This window comes from Falco rusticolus, chromosome 11 (assembly GCF_015220075.1).
Source record: "Falco rusticolus isolate bFalRus1 chromosome 11, bFalRus1.pri, whole genome shotgun sequence".
Classification (NCBI taxonomy): Eukaryota; Metazoa; Chordata; class Aves; order Falconiformes; family Falconidae; genus Falco; species Falco rusticolus.
The window spans coordinates 11,500,322-11,522,186 of record NC_051197.1 but is presented as its reverse complement, the minus strand read 5'-3'; the positions used below and the strand labels follow the sequence as shown (position 1 = coordinate 11,522,186).

Here is a 21,865-nt window from a genome sequence, read left to right as displayed (position 1 = left end):
ATAAGGCAGCAAAGTGATGAATCAGGGCTACAGGGTCTGAGTCAGGGCAAATCATATGCCTGAGTGAGAGGCTGAGGCTGCGTGTGCCGTGGCTGGTGTGGAGCTCCACAGCTGTCTGGCCAGCCAGGATGCATGCACTGACTGTCCATCTGGGAGGTCAAATGGAGTATCAGCACAGTGATGGTGCAACTGGGTTTGCCTGAGGGGAGGAGTGGCACTTACTAAGTCTCTCTTTACCCAGGCACCTATTTTTATAGAACTCTTAGGAAAGCTTATCTTTGAGATCTCTGTTGCGCTGTTAAATCTGGCTGAGAGTTGCCAGCAATTTCCAAAGCCACGTGCACTCACAGCCCAGAAAGCCCCCTGTGCCCTGGGCTGCATCCCCAGCAGCGTGGCCAGCGGGGTGAGGGAGGCAGAGCCATACAGTATGATTGTGTAAAACAATTTCCTTAGAAAGCTGGGATAACAAAAGCTGATGGCTTGGGAGTGAGCCTTAAGAAGCAGATCCCACAGATCTGAAGAAGTTGGGATCAGATCAGAAAAAAATATCCCAAGATCTCAAATGAGATGATACTTGCAGGAAATTGGATATTCCTAATATGACCAGCTCATTTCCCTTCCAGCATGCAAGGATGGATAAACAGTGCTATTTTTCACACAATAAGAATTTTCACAGTTTATGCTTCATTCAGATGAGTGAGATGAGCTCAGATGAGTGAGATGAGCTCAGATGAGCTCACACCTCTGAGCTATCATTTCAGGCTGCCTGTTGCCCTTGGTAGGCATTTCCACATTTGCAGTTCTCTACATCTTGAAGATGGTCCTTCCCACTATGTTTTCTAGAAAACAAAGAGTAGGTTAGATCCTTTAGTCCAAGGTGCAGGCACTACAGATAACCACCATCTCACCAGAACACCACAGACTAGGCTGATCTGCCTGGATGATGATGACTTGGTGAAGGGATGCTGTCCTCACCTGACACACAGCTAGGCAGCCACAACTGATAGATCCAAGAGAGGAACACACACCAAAGCATACCTACAGCATAGGCTGGAAAGATTCCTACTATCCAGTGTTGCCCTGTGGGAAGGGAAAGAAATGAAGAAAAGCTCTTGCCCTCCTCAGTGAAAAGGTGGTGTGGTGAAATAAATAAAGGATTTTACTGGCCAGAGCAAAGCTCTTGTTAGAAACAGTCAATGGTAGTGCAGCCTGAGGGGTGACCCAAGAAAACTACCAGCTCAAGCATTTTGCTCTGAAAAGGAAGGTTAGATAGGGGGCAGGAGTCAGAGGGAGTGCCTGGGTCAAGGGAAGGTTTAAGATGTGTTTGGATTTAATTCATCTTACAAAGCAACTATTTCCTGCTATTGAAGATAACTCCCTCCTGAACCCACCTGCCCACACACACAGGCTGCAGGCATCCAGAAACCCAGCTGGAAATGAAATGATGTGAGTAAAGTGTTTCCTCACCAGAAGGGCAGTGGGTTAGGATGCCATTCCTTCCTACGGCTACTGGACTGGACTGCTACTGCTCCATGAGTCTGTCCTTTTGGACAGCAAAGTTATAAGTCCTGGCTTTGCAGTGAGGGAATCAGAATCTGGTCTACGAAGACCAAGATAATAGCAAACAAGACACCAAAAGTCTTCCTTAGAGACCAACAAAACAGGTAAAAAAAAGCAGATAAAATTTAATGTGTACCTTTTATGAGGATTAGCAAGAGAAACAAAATACAGTGGCACTGAAAAAAGGAACTCCTTTCTCACAACCCCTCATTAAGCTTCATTTTACGTTTTACCTCCGCATAGTTTCCTTAGAAATTTTACCATTCTGGAAAAGTTAAAAATTCAAAGAAAATCCTTTCCAACGTTGAAGGCCCCAATGTGATTTCAAAACACTAATTCTATGTACCACCCAGGAGCAAACACATTTCCTGAACTGACCAAAATGTAGAATATTTAGGTTAAAAAAAAAAATAACCCCCCAAAAAACCCTCAACACAAAAAAAACCCACATGGAGTCTGACTGGCTTAACTCAATAACTTTTTACTGAAGTGGTGGCTGCCAAATGTACACGCACACTTCCCCTAGCAAGCAGTGTTCTCCCTTAACCCTTTGGGCACATTTGCTTCTGATATTCTTGGGAAAAGTTTTCCCTTTCTGGCAGTAGTGATGCCTTTCTCCTCTTCCTCATGCCCCTAACTTCAAAACAAATCACTTTATTTCTGTGCTCCTCTAAAAGGAACCAAGGAAAAAGACCTCCAGTGTGTAAACTCACTCTGCCATGCTGCAATTCTAATTTGCATAAATTCATCCATTCATTTTATTGAAAAGAAATCAACTCAATCTGACAGCAAAGGCAAGGCAGTGTCCATTTCCAGGATTCCAAATACAACTTTATCGCTCTCCCAGTCCCCCTTCCAGAAATCTTGAGTCTTTCCCTACTGTACTCCTTATCGGTCTTTCAAAATTAGAGGAAACTGTCCATTCCTGATAGCAATGAAGTGTAGTAAAAAAAACCAACCCAAAACATATTAAAAGCTTTTAATCATCAGCATATTAGCAAGTACAGGATTTCTCTAATCCTATCCTGTGATCTTTGCTCTTATGAATTCTCAGTACTGTGAAAGTGAAAGCTGCAAATGGATCAACACTTCACCTCTGTGTTTACCTGGATTGCTACTGTATTGAAACCTTTTCCTAAAATAATTCTTTCATAATGGACAGCATTAGGCAGTTTGAATGTATGGGTAGTTTAAGTCTTCCTGCAAATCATTAATAATCTTTGTCATTATCACTTAGATAAGCATCTGTTAGGAAAAGTCCAGGCAGAACTGATCTTGCTTTTAGGACATGGACCATATTGATTAGATGACCTATAAAAGCTACTTCCAGCCTTATTTTCCACACTTCTTGGCTCTTTGGCTGCAGGTCTTGCCACCTTCAAGAGTCTGTGGGGTGGGGGTTTTCTTAGCCAAATCAAAGCTATGGAGTGAATTAGTGACAGAGCCGTTTCCTGGCCTCATGGCCCCATCCCGCAACCAGTAGGGCGATGTGCCTAGATAACATGGCACTGGTTCAGTTCCCACATACTCCTCTGTTGTATCACCGGGAGCTACTCCTGGAGGCTAAAATATCCCATGAACTACTGCTGTATTCCCACGTGGCAGTTCTGTATTTTTCTCACCTGTCGGTTAGCTTCAATATACAACCCGAGGGTATTCACTCGGTAGCACAGTCCCTCTTTCATTATATGGACGTAGCAGCGCACTTTTCCTTCATGGAGAGTTTCATTCATATCTCCTCTATGATCATTCCAACAAGAGTTATCTGGAGCAGGTTTCAGCAAGCTATTATCTTCCTTTATGAAACTATAAATGTCTGAAGAACACACACATGCATGAAGTTAGACAGGATTTAATGAAATACTTTCTGAAGAAGAATACTATTAAAATACTGTTGGTGAAGGGAAATCTTTGTTTCACATCATCTGAATGGCTAGATACTCAGCAATCATTACCAGATTTTATCACATGTAGTGAGTAAGTGCTTATTTTTATTCTGCAGGTGTGAATCAAAGCATCAGGACAGATGCAATGTTTTGCCCAAGGTCAAACAAGGAGACAGCGGAAATGCTAAAAATAAATTCCAAGATCTGAGATCCCGTCCAGTTCCCAGTGTAGGGTGGTTAAAGCTTATTCTGTTGCCCTATGCAATCTTAGGAACTCCCTCCTAAAATTATACTTTCAAAAGTGCATTTACCTATACTGTATTCCTGAAAAAAAGAATACAGAGTGCCTGGCTGATCTGCTTTTCATTTGCACCAAAATAAGGGGGGACAAAAATATTTATAAAATGCACAATACTGTTTGAAAAAGACATCTACTAGAACCTTTGCTATCATAAACTGTAAGGGAAAAACCCAAATCCCCAAAGTAGTGCTTCAGACTAATTCTGAACTCTACCCAATAATTCAGCCGTAGCACATAGGCTTTCAAACCTTCATCAAATCTTTGAGACTTTGACTGACCTAGTGATGCTTGTTCTTTTTTCTTTTGGTCCACTTCTTTGTTGTCTAGTCCTTGCTGCAAAGATGTAGGAGAAGAGAACTGTTTCCTAACCAGATGTGGAATCAGTTCACTCCGGAGAGATGTGATAGTCCTGGGGAAGGAGATACACACATGAAGTCCACAAATGCTAATCCTTACATATCTTCATATTCTTTGCATAACTTTATTGGACATTTTGCACATTTTTCATGAGGACGAATCAAAATGCCAGGTACTCGAAGACAGCTGGCACTAAGACAATGTCCACTGGTCATGTGCTACCCTAATGCATTAAAATATAAAGAAAGATTCGAAATAAGGAAAGAGCTTAATCTTCAGAACTTATTCCCCTATATTTTAACAGAGATGCCTACAATTTAATACAGCATCACCCTGCAACTCATGCTCATGTGCAGATGGAATGCAGAAAGTACCAACACTGTAATGACAACTGAGATGCACTTTAAGTGGCTTTAAAAATGGCATTGATTGACAGGAAAAGAGAGAATAAAGTGCCTATAGAGGAAAAACCAAAGCAGCTCATTTTCTTTGTGATAAAAATATGGAAATGCTCAAGGATATATGAAATATCAGATCCTTAAATGAAATTATGTCCTCCAGCTCACATGAAACGTCAAGAACATTTTAAAGACTCAGCCCTTTAGCCAGCAGAAATCAGCACATTTTAACAAGTTTAGGTCCCAAGTTTCACACTCTTTAGGTGCCCTGATCCAAAATATATCAGTGAACATAAAACTTCTAAAGGCTTCAGCTAGCAATACATCCATCTTCCCTGCACACAGACTTCAACTTTTACTATATTGACACCCCAATACTAGGAGGTAGAGAAATTACATGAGGGATTCGTGATAAAGCAGGAACTTGAACCCAAGCCACTTATGCCTTAAACAAGGACCCTAATCACTAGATTATCTTTCCTCTTGCATTGATTTGTACATTACAATGAACCAAGAGAAACTTTCCCTAGTGGACAAATATCAATGTAGAAAGCCTGCTGTACAATGGGATTATAACCCTGGTAATTTAATTTTGACTATTAAAAAGTAATTTTATTTTCCAATAAAGTATTTGGATCCCCCCCCCCCTCCCAAATTAATAGTTTTTACAGTTGGAGTGCATGAGAGACAGTCTTAAAAGAGCTTTATTGTTGTTGTTTTATTATTTTAACAATCTGCATTTAGTTCCTGAATTGTGGATTATTTAAGGTAGTGCTTGGGAAAATCATGTGGAAAACGAACTCAAACTTGGCATATAGAAGAGGAATTGCTAAACTTCAGAGGAAGGACTGGGAGAACTAACACAGAGGGCTTGGCTAGAGGAACTCAAGAAAAGATGACCTGCAAAGAAAGCGGAGTAAGAATGGAAGGCGGCAAAACTAGAAACTAACTGAAGGTTAAATTAAAAACCAGAAAGTACTAGAATGAGTATCCTGAAAGTGATTGTGGTTGGCAAAATCCCTAGCAAAGGGGGATCTTCAACAGTTCAAACTTTAAGAAATGTGTGGCTCATGACCTGCCCAGGCCACTGTTCAGGTAAATGATAGTGAAGCAGACCTAAGGACCAAAACACTCAGCCCTACAAATACTTGACAATCTTTTCTTTCAGTCCTCAGCTGTAGGTTGTGTCATGTCCTCTGTCCTGTGGGATGATCTAACCCACCCCAGATCTGAAATTCTGCTTTTGTTGTTTATTTCAGATATGGAAAAGCTCTAGTCTTCAGTCTCTCCTCCTTGAAAATAAGATTATAATCACCTTCAGATAGCTGTATTTCAGGAAGTAATGAAGCAAAACACTTCATTCTTTAATCACCAAATTTCTCCCTGCTAACCACTTACAGGCGCGCTCTGCCATGGCTGCCCTGGCCCCGCGCTTTGACACACGTGTGGCTGTGCAGATGGGCAGTTTACTAGCTTACAATGTTTGCCTGCAGCTGTGCCATTCAGCAATGATTTCCTGCTTCGGTTTTATACTCCATCCAAAACCGACAATCCTGTGTTTCCCTCAGAGGCTGGCCATGGCATTTATAAGATATATTACCTATAAAATATCCAAGCATTTGGCAGTCTTAAATAGTCTGATGCAGAGGACAACACAACACGGTAGGAAATGAAAGCAGTGGAAAGGGGGAAAGACAAAGTTTTGCTTGGTTTTTGATGGTTTAATCTTTCTTAGCCAAACTCCTGCAGCTTTCCTGCAATTCTCTGAAGTGCTGGCCACATTCCTTCGGCAAAGGTGGAGTAAATCTCTGGGTCATCCATAAGATGTGGCTTAGAAACCCACCCTTCTTACCGGAAAAGGAAAACCAGGAAGGTTTGCCTTTGCTTGCTGTTTAAGCAATTTATATGCGACATTAAAGGAATTTGCCTTTGGAAAGTATTAAAAAATATGTAGCAAGGCACTCAGTGACAAAAACTTGGGAATTTTTTGGGACAGATCTTGCAAATGTGGATATACGAAGTGATAGCGTGAGAATATTATCTGTCAACAGAGGGGGGAAACCAAACATCTGGCTGGGACTAGGAAAGGAATTTAAATCAAAGGAGGCATAGGACTGAAGACCCTTCATCAAGAGAGAGAAAAATCAGCAGGAGTTTGGAAGAACCAACTAGCCTGTAACCTAGATTCAGGAGAAAACAACCCAAAAATATTTCTGGTCTAGTGTGTTAAAAATTCTTACAATCAAATCCTGAACTATACATGCCTATATTAAGGAGAAATAAGTGTAAGACTGTATATACTGAAGAAAGCAGTATATGCTGAAGAAAGCAATCTTTTTATTATTCTCTTCAGGTTTTAAAACTTGGCATCTCCCTGCTTTCTAAAGTTTTTTATTTTCTTTAGCACCAAGGAATAAAACGAAATACCCACTGAGATCAACACAAGGAAAAATCTGCTATAACACAGAGAAAGAGAGTGGAGGGGTGGGTAGAAGGAGAGAAGGGCACACAAAACTTTGGCAGAAATGGAGTTCTAAGCCAACCTGGAGTAACCATGCTCTGACACCCCACAGCAAAATCCAGACAGCAGAGAGGATAAAAATGAACCTGCTTTTGAGGAACATTTGCCAAAATAAACATGCTTTAATAACTTCTAGCCCAAGTGACAAGCATTTTTCATGATCTTTCATTCCCTAAAATCTGATTTTTGAAGTTTTATCTGTCTGTTTTCATCTTGACAGAAAGTAGTAGGTTTTCAATTGAACCACCAGAGATTGAGGATGCTGCTAAAATGCTGCTAGTAAAGGAAGTGGAGGGACAACTAATGCCTGCAGTACCTTATGGGGCTTCGGTCCCATGAGAACAACAGGACATGGCAGCAATTTTGAAAGGGGTTGATACTGATCAGGATTCTGCCATTCACGCAGCAGGTCCCAACAAAGGGGGATGTTGGCAAGCGACCGTGCCCACATTGGGGAAAATGAAGACAACAGAGCAGTTGAAATTCATGGTGTGTGTGCAAGCAACAGCTGGGAATTCAGAGAAGATGAAATTTTTAAAAGCAAAAGAACCCCCTGGAAAGGTCTACATTAAATGTACCTAAGAGCTCAGGGCATTTGCAGTCAGCTATGCAGACTGTAGACTCATGTAGGCATTACAAACCTAGGATATTCAAGGTTAATTTTATTTAAAACTTAAAACAATAAGTTACAAAAATGGATACTTGGTCAGACAACTGTAATTTTACCAAGTACTATCATTACCAGAGAGACATAAGTAGCATGCCTTTGGAATCCCTTTAACCCTGGTCCCTGTGCACTACAATGTCTTCCCAGTGCTCCTAGGATTTTTGCATGACAGCAAAGGCAGAGATAACGTTCATGCTAAGTTAAAAATTTTTACTTGTGAAGACCATTAGGTGAAAATACCCTAGATCTTTAAGTTTCATATTTAAACACAGCTATGCAGAGGTTTTCAGTGAGTTTTAACCACAAATAGAATTAGAACAGTCTGTGATATGGCAGAATTACATTTGTATCTGTGTATATTACATTATAATATATTACATTACATACATTAAAGCCCACAGAGGGCCAACTTTTACTTGTTGCTGAAATGCAACTGCCTCTGGGATGAAGGGAAGCTTACTGAAACTTCAGCAAGAAATGAAGAACAATGGAGCCAAATGAAACACAAGAACAGTTTTGGGGAAAAACCCAAATGTTGACCACTTAAACTTAAAAAAAATAATGTATTTCACAATTACGTTTCAATGGGCTGTGATTTCTGCTCTTAGACATACATATTGCTGTAGACTTTATCTTTCATATGACGGAGAAAATAATGGTTTTGACCAAGAGCGGTAAAGGAAAAATCTCATCAGATATATTATAGCAATAGAAGAGTCTATTTATTTAAGTCTAAGTTTAGGTGACCTTGCAAAAGTCTAGGTACCAGGAAGAGCTGTTTGGCTTGACCCACAGCAGGAATGGGAGCATCCACAGCTTTTATTTCCTGCAGTTAGTGCTCACCAGCTTCAGACACCCCGAACACAACTGTCAGTTCCATTTACCGGCTGTCACTCATTTTCATTTTCCATGTTTAATGTTAAACACCATAAAACAGTATTAATGAGTATTAGCATTTTAATATCCTCCCTGTTTTATTAATCTGTGATGAAGCATGAAATCTACCACTGCTGTCAGCACCCACCTGTGAAATCTGCTGTTACTCTCCATGGGCTAGTTGCAGGGGGTCTCCCTTGCTATCATTATTACCACAATCAGCTACAGGTGCAGATAGTGTTTGCAATTCCCCACTACAAACAAGCAGATTATTAGTCCTTTTACACCTATTTCTGCCCCCCTTTTTTTTGAACAGGCTGATGTTAGCTCTTGTACAACTATGCAAGCATATAGGAGGTTGGGTTCTGATCTTAGCTCTGTGGCCTTCAACAGAGATTCTTCAGATCACATCAAAAGCAGAACATGAGGCTGTATTTCAGACTGGTGCTCATAATTAACATTAGAAATGTACACATAAATACAACTAAACAAATCCTAAGGCACTTACAGTTTTGGCCAAAAAGAAGTTGCATGTTTATGCAGAACAATCAAGATGTAAAAAAAACAAAAGTGAGGGAGGAAAAAAAAAAAAAAGAGGGTGTGTTGGAAGAAAAGAGAAAAGTTAATTCTGAACCCTGTAGGTACATAGTTCATGGTTCTCATCGCTTAAAGGATAAAGCCAAATAACATTTAAAAATTCCGTGTAAGCTGGGAGCTCTCTTGTTGAATCTCAACGTTATTTTCTCCTGATCCTTTGATGGAGATTAAAAATTTCCATGTGAATACAAAGAAAGAAACAACAGTTACTCTGAGATTTTTTCCCCCAAGCATTTAATGCTCCAAACTAGAGCAGCCAGCCACCATTCCCATCTCCTCCCCCCTCCTCAAAGAAAAAAAAAAAAGTCAACTCACTTTGAAGAAAAGACAAAACAGGGTCAGGGCAAGGGGGATTAGGGAAATGATATTTATATCATGGACCAAATTAAAATGTCAATGCAAGAGGCAGGCAAACAGCCCTTGCCACATATATACACCAGGCATGTTTCCTCAAGGAAACAGGAAAGAGATTTGAAAAGAGTTAATGCAGTCCTGAGTTAATACCACCTGCCTCAGACTCAACACCACTTAAAAGACAGTGTTTGGGTCCATTTCCCACAACGCGGTTTTAAGAAGCACAATGGAAAAAGTAATTACAGGCCTTTTCCCCTTCTTCTCACTGATTCACTGCTAAAAATGCTGGAATTTCTGAGACATGCTAAGAATGTGGAGAAAGTGGAGAAGGGCTACTTACGAAAGGAAAAAATACCAAATGATAAATTTATAGGGTGTGCCACATACCTGCAGAAGGTTAATTCTGCCTTTATATCTTGCAGTAATCTTTTTGCCTTTCTTGTGTACCCAAGACCAATTATAATAAAGGAAAACTCCAAAATAATCAGGCAAGCCAGTAAACTACCAGGCAATTACTTGTGCCTAATTCAATAATCTGCAACACCAATCATAGCATCAAGCAGATGTTATTTCTTGCTGCATTCTATTTGTCCTGTTCTATTCTCAAAATTTCTATCACAAAAAGAGCAAACAAGATTTTTCTCACACACACACACATTTCATATTAATTACTTATTTGTCAGTGTCTTTTATTATTTTTGCAGCTAAAAGCCTATGGAGAAGGCAAGGAAACCTTGAGAAATGTTCTACTGAAAGGTAATTCCACATGACTGCATTTGTGCTTCATTTGTCTTTCCATACTATTTTCTAACCAAAACCTTTAAGTCTGACAGCAATGTACCCCCAGTGTTCAGAGAAGCATGTGGGACTATTCCAAAAGCCACTGCAGAGCAAACTGATGTAACTGCACAGCTTTGCTTTGCAGGCTCAATTTTATGACTTTGCAAAACTGCAGAATCACCACAGAAATCCCTGCATTCTGGGTGATGGAGGAAAAGCAGAAGACGACGTGCAAGTGACAATCACAGACACCACAATGCAGAGAGGATCTAGATCAAAGTATAGAAGGGATGGTATGGATGCAAACCACATAAAAAGCTGTTCTGAAGTTCCACCAAGTCTGGATGCACTTAAAGGAGCAGGGATCTAACCTCCACTTCTGCCAAAAATCCCTTTGGGAAACAAGGCAGCTTTCTGAAACATTGACCACAGAAATTAAAACTCCTCAATTACATACTCAAATCCTTTGAAAGCGTGCGTGCATTCAGCTCGGGTCATCTAAGTAACCTTAATTCTGCCCACTCGCCAAACAGCCAGGAACACCCCACAGTTCCCGACTAATACAGCTTTTGCAGGGGAATGCCAGCAAGTTTAGACATTTTTAGAACTTCTCTCTGACCAAAAGTCTCTGAGGCTGTCAGAGGCCACCCAGGGTGTTTGGCAGGTTGTACATGCTGCTAAGGAATGGATCTCATTCATTCCCAGACAGCATCCCATTCTTCTGAAACAAGCGCACCTGCAGCAAATGTGATTCCTTGCCAGAACTTATCTTTCCCCATTCTCTCCCACCTCCGCCTTTGCAGCCATCTGTGTGTGAGTTACCAGCTTTTTTCTAAATGCCTTTGAAATTAGGCTCCTTTTCTGAAAAGTACACTGAACAGTGGTGTTCTGATAATATGCCTAAACAAACACATGCATATGATGCATTTGATAAAGTATATGTGTATCCAGAAAACTGATGAACTATGTAAACTTCAGGTGCATAAATATTTATTTAGTTAGTCAAATGCTTCAGACTTATCTGTACAAAATGTGTCAAAAAATGTAGACATGGCTGCAGCTTCACACGGTAAGTCCTTTCACCCTACTCTACTGAGGTTGCATTAAAGGCACCATAGACGTCCACACCTCTGCTCTGTTTCTCCATGCAGATACTGTGTTTGGTGGTCTGCAATCAAACAGACCCATTCTCCGTTCGACTTCACAACATGCCATTCTTCCAGCAGTCTGGGAAATAAACAGAAGCTCTGGTGCATAATTCAGTTCTGCTTCCACCTGTAAAAGTCCAATTTCTACACCCATCCCCCCAGCAATCATTCTCCCTTAATGAATTCCTAGCCTCACCTATTGATTACTAATCCTTGCTCCACCCCTCCCTGCAGGACAATTCTTCTGTTTACCGTGGCATTTGCAACATCGTCTTCTGTCCTGTAATAAGACTAAACTTTTTTTTGTCACTATCATTTCCTGAAGAACTTTAAGATGAACCTTTTTGGTCAATCTCCTCTTCTTCATCAGCCTATTTTTATTCATAAAGTTCTTTCCAGGTGGTATTCATCTGGAGAAGTTTGGTGCAAGATGCTGTGTGTGCTACAGTTCATCTCTGCATCTTTGATTTAAGGAAACGTCACTCTTCCTTCCCATTCAGGTTGTTGACTTCTTACAAATTGGTAACTTAACTAGACAGCACTCAGCATTTCTCATAGACTGTCCTGTGGCTGTTCAAAATTTTATATTCCCTTTTTTTATTTTTCAATGTAAGTGAAGAAATTTGTAGTTGCTCCCCTTTGATTCAAGACTATGTTCTAAGATCAGCCCTTACTTCATACTCCAGCTACTCATCACATTCAAAATGGAACTCAGAATATTGTTATTGATTGATTGATCATTTACTGACTTAATGAAGATCTGTCTTAGTTACTCCACTCAGGGCTGTGTGCCTTGCCAGCCTTATAGTATTTATTCTCCCTTATAGAAAGTTAAAAGCCTCCCATCACGATAATTCGATGCAATAATAAAGTCAGCAACAGTGTTATAGACATCTTTGTTATTGTTCATGTTTCATTTGACTGGCTAAGGCACAACGGAATTTGACACTGAACTAATGCCTAGAATACAAAAACTATGAGAAGCAGAATAGCAGGAAAACAAATACTATTTTCTCTCTTTTCCAAAAATCCAACTCATGAGTAAAAGGGGATTACTGAAATCAGCATTTCAGAAGGATCAGTCAGTTACTGAGGTGGTGTGGAAGAAAAGAGATTTAGAAACACACCAGAGAGGGGAAGAAAGGCAAACATTATCTTGAAAATTCTTGAAAGTTGTACAATCAGATCATCTGAAGAGAAGATACAAGAGAATTATGTTTTCCACTGCAAGCGAAACAGACCATATCACATATAAGGATTCTGTCCCCACAGGGAGATGTCCAGCAAGGTAAGATAATAATTTCACCTGAAGTAGTATCTTACATGCAAGCAGTGCTGTGTGAAAGAAAATGCACTGTACTGATAAAGGAATCACTGTTCCTCCTTGGTTCAAAATCCATGGCTCATATGAAGACAAAAATCAATTTGGCTGAAGGCTACCCAAGGAAACTGCAACTGCATGAAACAGTCGAAAAAACAGTTAACAATTTTTAATGTTTATTATCAGATCAGAGCAAGCCCAGCTGAGGCCATCAAGAGGGCCAAGAGCATGTGACGCAGGAGGAGAAGCTGGGGAAGCTGGGTTTGTTCAGCCTGGAGAAGAGAAGGCTGCAGGGGGATCTAATTAAAGTTTTCCACTACCAAAAGTGAAGTGACACAGAAGACAGACAGACTTTTGCAAGAGATGCATAGTAAAAGTGCAAGAGGCAACAGGCGCAAGCTGCAACGAAGGAAATTCCAGTTGGGACAGAGAAAACAACTTCTCGGTGAGTGGTACAGTCCTGGGGCAAGGCCCAGTCCCCATCCTTGGAGATTTTCAGAACTCAACTGCAAAAAATCCCCGGAGCAACACAAAAGTTAAGACTTCCTTGAGCAGTAGGTCGGACTAGAGACTGCTAGAGGTCCTTCCACAACCAAAATTTTTCTGTGATTCTATAACTGAATAACATTTTTCATGCCCTCCTTACATTCACTTTTCATAGGGAAACCAAAGGGTAATAATCTTATGCTGTACATCACAGTCAGAAGACAAGAAATGTTAACATTTACTTAGAAAAATCTGCATTAGGAGCAGCTTGCATGCACAGGATACTGTGCTGTGACCAAGCATGCTTCAGGGTATCTCAGGCACATGGCCACGATGGCATATTGTGATCTCACAGAAAGGTTTGTAGCCATTCATTAAGTTAATCAGCTCCAATTCAGCACATCCAAAGACAGGTCTACTCCCAGGTAGTACGCTAACAGGAACAGGAATCGTATTTATTACAGAAGTGATTTGCTGAAAATCATAGTTTAAGTCTAGTTTGGATCATTACTTTTTTCCCCGAGGTTTCAGGAGTGAGCTTGATTGGTACCATGGAAAGATGATAATGGTAATGATACCCTGGAGGAGAAGGACATCAACAGATTTCAAGTCTTGGCATTTCTAGTAGGGAGCAGAGAAAGCTGCAACAGCTGGATATGTTTGACAAGGAAAGGAAATGGGAAAGATAAATTGCCATTTCACATTCTAATAGATTAAAGGCACTAAGGAGGAGCTTGAGTTTGGAGATATTTTTTTTGGTTTTGGGGGGTTTGTTTTTTCTTTTTCTTTTCCTTGTTTGGAAAGCTACAATCTATTTGCACTGTCTTTACACAGTATACTTCCTGTAGGAGCTATTTGTTTATTTACCCATTTTAATCACAAGGGAAGTATTCATTATAAAAACTCTCTTTACAGCAAAGGAGAAACCTTCCAGCCACACGGCTGACACATGTTAACTCACAGGTATTCACAGAGCAGGTTCTGTTTTAAGCCATCTTTCAGGCAGCCACACAAAGACCACCAAAGCTGGGTGTTCAGCTCTGCCAGACCTCCCCCAGCCAGCAGCCCTTGCCAGGAAACACAGGTGACAGCCTGAATGATAAAAAGGCATTTAGAGGGGAAAAAGAAAAAATGTACTGGTTTAGTCTGGGCAGCACCTTAATATAAACCTGTAGGGGCCTTTGTGTACAGCATAGCACACAGCCATCCAAGCAGGCGCTTCAGAGACCAGTCACTTGTACCTCCAGTATTCAAAGATCTCATACTGCCCTTGCCATTTACTGGGGAGGAGAAGGTGGCTCCGCTGCAGCTTTTCTCACGGCCACAGATCTCAGAACACAGCACTGAGACAGAAAACCTTCCTCTCCCCTCCTAGTGCTGGCCCAGCGGAGGCTTTCTGGACATAGCAGAGGGGAGCTAAGACGAGAAGCTTGCACTGGGATTGCAGCTGAAGCAGTTTGGAAAGGCAGAGCGCTATGACCTCACACAATTTGCTCTTATTTATTTCAGCAGTTCAAAAAAAACCCCCAGTGTTTAACTTTGCAAACAAATCATACTGACTTTGGCTATAAAGCTTACTGCAAATTTGCTCAGTTCAGAGAAGAGTTTCTCTGCTGGCAAATTCTGGCAGGCAGCTCTCCAGGGCTGGAAGAACTGCAGAAGAGCTGATTTGTTTTCTTAGCTCCAGCTCAGCCTCTTGCAGGGTGCACCCCGAGAGGAGGGCTCCCCAAGGAAAGTGGATTTTCCTGGTGGCAAACAAGATGTTAGCACTCAGCATTCCCAGGACAAGGCACTCTGAATGCTTACTCAGACCTTTTGAAGCAACCACAGTGCTGCTGTTTTTCATTCTTGCCTTTCCAGTACCACACGACATTCCTTCAGGCCACAAATGGAGCTGCCTGCTCCCCAGGTGACTGTACAAGGGAAACAGTGGCAGCTTCTACACCCAGCAATTCAGAAGTACTAGACTCAGGACAAAATGGTGATTTGCAAAACACATTACTAAACACAATAAAAAAATTGACCTTGCTTTTAGGAGGAAGAGGGGGGGTGGGGGCGGGGAAGAGGGAAGGACACCACAAAAGTACGTGAAATGTTCTAATGTGTAAGAGGAAGATGTGTGCTATCAACTTCGTTTTAGATACATGGACAATCTTTTGAAACAAAGTCCATAGATCTCCTTACATTAGAAAATGCAACTGCCACTCTGGTGCATAACAGAGAAGCCCTAACATCTTAGCAAACACACAGTGGCAACTGCCTTCACAAAACCTGAGGTGACTAGCTTTCAGAGGTGATGCAGTTGGGGTGCCTATAGATAAATTGCCCAGCATTTCCTATTGTAAGTTTCTGTCTTCATCTGTTTGTAAACTTTGCCAAAGTTTAACTGTTTTGGCTGAAATTACCCATGCCAGGTGTTTGCCTCAAGCTGAATTCTTTTGGATAGCTTCATCAAAAATGTCTCAGCTATTTCCAAGAACAAAATTATGGAAAAAAACCACCCCAACTTTGTTTTGTCCATGTTAAAAATATTTCAGCTGCTCCACTGAAAAGCTCTTGTACTTCCATGCCTGCAATTTGGCGCAAGGTTGTCTTTTCGTCAGGGTGTTACATTTGTAAACATAAAAAGTGCCCATATTACATCAAGCTAAGTCTGAAAAACCACTGTTTGCACATGCTCAGAAGAGATCAGTTTTGCAGCTAAATTTTTTTGAGTCCTATATTTGGCATGCTCTATTCTCTCTCTCTTTCTGCAAGGTAACTGAACTACTCATGCACTACTCCACAGAATAAGAGTATACTCTTGGCCAAGGTTACAAAGGCTGAGCTGGATAGTCTTCAATGTTTAGAGCATCTCATCTCCTTCTGGTAGCTGACCTGAAAGGTGATAAATCTATGTTGATAACAGCTAGTCCATTAGCAAGAGTCACAGTAGCCTCACTGATTAATTCTAAAAGGGTCACATATATAAACATATATATACACACTTAAAAAGAACATCACAGTAAAAGTTTGGGTACTCATATTAAGAAAAGCTAGAACTATATTGCTTATACAACCTTAATTAAGACCTGGTGTGTACGCATTATGACACAATCCTTAAAAAAACTCACCTACTTTTCCGCTCTCCCCAATCTCAGATCTCTTCTTCACCCAATGTAAAGATGGACTATGCCCTGGGGATGAATCAAGGTTGTGTAATGAGGCAGAAGAATGCCTGCCTCATTTGTTAGAACATGTGTGTTAAACGTACAAGGCAGAGGGCTACAAGAGGAGAAAAGAATTGGTAATATTTAAGGCAAATGAATGATGCCTGAAGAACTAATTTTTTTTTAAAGTTCCTTTCTGTCAGAGGAGTTTACAGATGTTGCTGAATGCAAAGCATAAATCTAATTTCTGTAGGTTGCCACTGACAGCATGTTTTTGATTTGATCAGTGTCACCCTGTGACAGCTATCATCAATGGAAAAGATTCTTTCAGTATTAAGAGATCTCTGTATAATATTAAGGACTGGAAAATGGCATACTTAAAAAGATGCTTCAAACTTCAGCTAGTGTGCCTTAGTTTCCCCTTTTCAGAACAGGGAAAGACTGCTACTTCATTAATGGGAGTACTGGAAAGACAATTAATAAAGTGTGGACACAGCATTATAGTATCAGTGATGAGCACCAATAATCCAAAAGGAAAGTATTTGCCGTATCTTCAGAACAGGGTTTAAATGACAAGCAGCAAGTAATGCTGGTGGCCTTCACCTGAACTACAGAAGGTACATACAATATCGAACAGTAGCATTGCCTTCAGCAATGAATTAATTACTGAAATGAAACAATTGGCGCAGAGGGAAAAAAACCCATAAAGTGTCATATAACTGCAAACCATACCATAACATAGTTTTGTGATGGACTTGGCAGTCCTGTGTTAATGGCTGGACTTGATGATCTCAAAGGACTTTTCCAACCTGAATGATTCTATGATTCTGTGTGGCACATATAGAAGCGAAAGGTTTCACATGGAGCCTCAGCTGTGGCACTTCCTAACCGCCCAGTGCTTAACTTTGCAAAGTTAGTATTTTTAAATGTAGCTTTTTGGGTACCCAACCTGTAACTAAGGTTTGATTAGCATATTCATGACAAGCTCTGCACTGATGAAATGTGACAAGTGATTTTGGGGAGGTAACTTATCAAGTAGGACCACATACTGCTTTGTTTTAGGGAGTCTTGATCTGGCTTTGGATTTTCTGGTCTAGCCCAATGAGAGGTGAAAACTGCAGCCTCCACATGTCTATAGGTTTCAGCTGTGAGTAGGGTGAAATGCTTACACATAACAAATGTTATCATCTGTACCTGCGCAACTGACTGAGCACAATGGCATTCATGCATACATATAAATGCATATTACATATACTTTTAAGTGTATACACAGGATATATACACACACATCTTCCACATTTTTAGTTCCAAAGCAGCTTTGAATTTTCCACATTAAAACTTTACAGGGGAAGAGGTTGCTTTCTATTTATTGCCTCCCCCCCTCTTGCTCTCCCCAAATCAAGTATCTTATTTCACCAGGCTAGAGCTTTAGAAACATACTGGAAAAACACAACACAAACTACCATGCAATTTCACTTTGATCACATTTCTTCTACTAGCAGCTTTGCTGGGATTGTTAGCAAGCCAACTGTCAGCACACAGTAAAGAAATATCGGTGCATGTCTGTGCAACACGCTGGGCTCACGAAGCACAGGCCTAGATCCTGCCCTCCACTACAGATGAAGTTCACAGGGGAAAGGGAATAAGGACTCTCTTCTTCCATCTGCCCTGAATGCAGCAGTGAGGCAGGATTCCAACCTAGCACTCAGGATAGTGCCAAAAAAGGGACTGGCTACTGTGCTGGCTGCCACCCCAGGGCCCCAGGGGTGTGAGGCCCGCCAGCTGTGGGGTGGAGCCGTGCCCCCAGCCAGCTACAGCCTCTGCTTCTGTCTAGCCTGCTGGCTCAGCTCGTGTAATGATCGTTTTAAGAAAAGCAAAATTGTGCAGTTCATCATGAGGTGCAGGTGTTCACCTTCAACTATCCCTGCCCTGGGCTGGCAGAGCAGCTCCTGCACCATACGTGGCCTGCGCTCACCTGCCCCATGCCACAACGCGCAGCACCTGTAAGATCCTCAGGTTAGCTTTATTCTGAAAAAGGAAATGTTTAGGAAATGAAAGCCCTCGCCTGAATACAGGAAGATCAAATTTTTAACTGACCTCCCTCCTGTGAAAAGATGTGATACAATTTGGCAGACTCAGTACATCTGCCACATGAAGACCAACCTCATCAGCTCTAACTTCATTGATGCAGAAAGGAACCTGGGGAAGAACCAAAGACCTCTGCAGAAAAACATCCCCAGGGATAGTTACAATCAGCAGAAAATTCAGCCCAAACAAGCTGCTGCTTATTCACATTGAGGTCACAGTCCCTGTGCAGACGTGGCTGGTAGCAGCTATGGTCTGTGACGTCTTGTGAGTTTAGTGGGAACAGACCCAGAGGTTGTCAGTGCTGGGTATCCGCTGCGGATGCAGGGGTGAAGATGTACATCCCAGGGCAGAGCTCTGAGAGCTCCCCTGCTGGTACCCTGCCAGGGGCTGCCAGTGCACTGGAGCTAAGGAGCACTGAGATAACCAGCCCATCCTGGTGATGCAGGAGTGTGCAGAGAAGGGAAGGAATAAATTTCAGCTGCATGGAATAACAAACTGCTAGGGACAAGAACTTCTTCAGCTGTTCCCCAAGCCACTGTGGAACCACAAGCTTTTGACCTTGGTAAATTCAGACAGGGGAGAATTGTCCTGCCCTTGAGGACTCAATTACACTAGGATCCAGTGCTGAACTAGTGGGTGACAAAGATGGATATAGGGATTAACTGCTAAAATGCATTTTTTCTTCCTAGAAGAGGAAAGAGAAAGCAGTTTAATTCCCCAAAAAATAAATTCCAGGGGTTTAAAAAAAATTTAGTGGCATGATACTTTTTATTTTTGTCTGGACATACACATTTGTGGGGGTTCTAATAAACAAACCATTTCCTCCGACTTTTATTCAAAGGCACTAACAAACTCTGCGTTTTAAAACTCAAGAATTTGTTTGGTTTGCTATAGTGCAATAAAACTTAAGGCAGAAGAATCTACTATTCAGTCCTTTTAAAACAATTCATAAAAACTTATTAAAGGAATGTGAATTGAGTTACAGACTACCAAACAGTATTTTGACCTCTCCTAATACACCCCATAGTAGAACCTCACTGCTGCCAAACAAATACTGATTATTCTCCAAACAGTCCCACCCAGAAGAAGAAACAAGTGCACAGAAAAATTAAGGGATCTGTCTAGTACCTCAAAGCAAGACAGTGGCTGAGCTGATGATAACGTTTTGGCATCATAACTTTATGCTGGAGCTGAACAATAAATTCAGCCTTTCTCTAGATGGGTCGTATCACAAAGTTGTCCCAAATCCTAAACCAAGATTCACATACTTAGACCAAACTAAGATTTAGCCATTTCGTGTTCTTTTTTCCCTATTTTCATAGTAGTTGATAGTGACTTTGGACTTTATATACAATGCATGTATTAACCTGATCAAAGTGGAAGAATGCAATTTACCTTTACAGGTGCAGCTATATACAAACTACATTCACCTGGGGAGAGCTTGTTCTTGGCACATCTTTGCAGCTAAGCTGGGACTACACTGGGCTTTTATCCCATTTGAAGCAACAGACCCCACACACAACTACATTAGTTTTCATGTAATTCTTTGACCTGGAAGTAATCATAATTTTCCTGTGCAAAAGACTGAGCTACAGCCAGTTTTAGGATCTCTATTTTTTACTGCTGGGCAACGTCTTTTCTGCTTTTGTATGTCAAAATAAAAACTGAAAAAAAATGTAAATGCTTCACTGAGCTACAAACAATGAAAAAAGGTGTTCTGCCTGCCATCAAACCCTGCTGTTAAAATATTAACACAATGTAAATATTGTAATATTGAGGAAGTACACTGTGTCAGTACTTCCTGGCACCATACAAGAGCTTCACTGTTCATTTCAGTCCCTGCTGTTAGTTTTAAACATGCACAACTTAAGGCATCTGAGCTTCTCCAGTCCTGGTGCAGAATTGCAGAGAGCAAAATCTTACTCTAGGTTCTCTCTGGACTGAAAAACAAAGTATTAAAAAGAATCCTTAAACCCAAACAATTATGTAGATGTCAGTACTTTTGAGGCAAAAAATATTCCACAAGGTCTTTCAAAAGTCCTGGCATATTGCTGCCAAACATGGAAAGATCTTTGGGTATGCACTGTCCTCCCCTTCCTCAGAGAAGAAAAACAACTGCAAATGCCCACCAATGCCAGAAGCCTGAAAGCCCAAGTTATTCCTCATGGCAAAAGTCCCATTACCCAGATTTGCCAGTTAAGCACATTACTTGCAATTGATGGTCTCTCTCAATTGACTGAATAAGCAGGATGTGTGTAATAAAGGGAATGAAGCAGCTACCTGCCATTAGTAAGCCAGATATTGCTATCGAGTCTTAAGAAATGCTGTCTAGCTGCTGTAATTATGTATTTATCATGGAAGTGTCACAGAAAAGCAGCACCAGCTTCCAAAAATAGCGAAGACAGAGAATGACCTCTCTATAGAAAATAATAATAAAAAAATAATCTACAAAACCAACTGTAGTCAGTTTGGCCATTACTTTAAAAAAGTCAGTAGATTTCTTCTAGGGGAACCTGGGGGCAACTGGAGGAGTTCAGAGCAGGATTTCATTCTGCTGGCTTTGGTTAATACAAGGTAAAATTTCACCACTGACAAAGCCAAAGATCTCACCAGTTTCAATGGAAACAGCATAAAGCCTTGAAATCTGAAGTTACTACTATTTATGCTTAGAGGCTTCATTGTGTCATGCACTGTGGCACGTCTGACAAAGATTGTCCTTGTCCCACAAACCTAATGATCTAAATTCAAAACAGCACGAAATACCAAGGAGAAAGAACTGAAATGTGTGAAATGTCTAATATTCTGGAAATGTCTAATCCCAGCAAAACAGGGCTAGGATTTCAAGAAATAAGTCCTACATGCTGTATTATGACAAAAGAAAGGTGTAAACTGCTTCATGCTACCACAGGAAATACAAGAAGTCCAAACTGTCACCAACTTTCTAAAATACACTGAATAAGTGGCTTATTTCAGATTAAAGCATCTGCTGCTCCTGAAGCTTTCTTACCTTTCAGACATGTTCCCATACACAAATGGGAACTAAAATGACTTGCACAATGCCCCCACGTGCCAGTCAAAGTATCGGATAAGCTTTGTTCTTATGCATGGTAAGAAATTGCCCTGGGGGTTAACACAGATTTTCCACTTAATTTTAACTTACTCACAGAACCTTATTCTGGAAGAGCTCCTTCAATCATGTATCCAGCTGCATCACCAGATTTGTATATGGTCCAGACTAACACAAATCCCTCCCCCTTCAATGTTTTTTCACATGTCAGTTAATCTGCTAATAAAAAGTCCTACGAACACTACACTTAGTCCCCTTTTTCTCTCATCTCACTTAAAAGGGGAGAAAAACTCTTGAGAACTCAGTGAG

At 40.9% G+C, this 21,865-nt stretch overlaps 1 protein-coding gene across 2 annotated transcripts in view; it reads right to left on the bottom strand.

Moving 5' to 3' along the window:
• Positions 1 to 21,865, bottom strand: part of EIF2B3 (eukaryotic translation initiation factor 2B subunit gamma) — a 102,189-nt gene that overhangs the window by 29,303 nt on the left and 51,021 nt on the right. For both annotated transcript variants that reach the window (XM_037403995.1, XM_037403996.1), the window contains 2 exons: positions 4,026 to 4,156; positions 3,183 to 3,376 (listed from right to left, as the gene is read on the bottom strand). In XM_037403995.1, the coding sequence (XP_037259892.1) occupies positions 3,183 to 3,376; positions 4,026 to 4,156 (325 nt within the window). The remainder of the gene's footprint in view (positions 1 to 3,182; positions 3,377 to 4,025; positions 4,157 to 21,865) is intronic.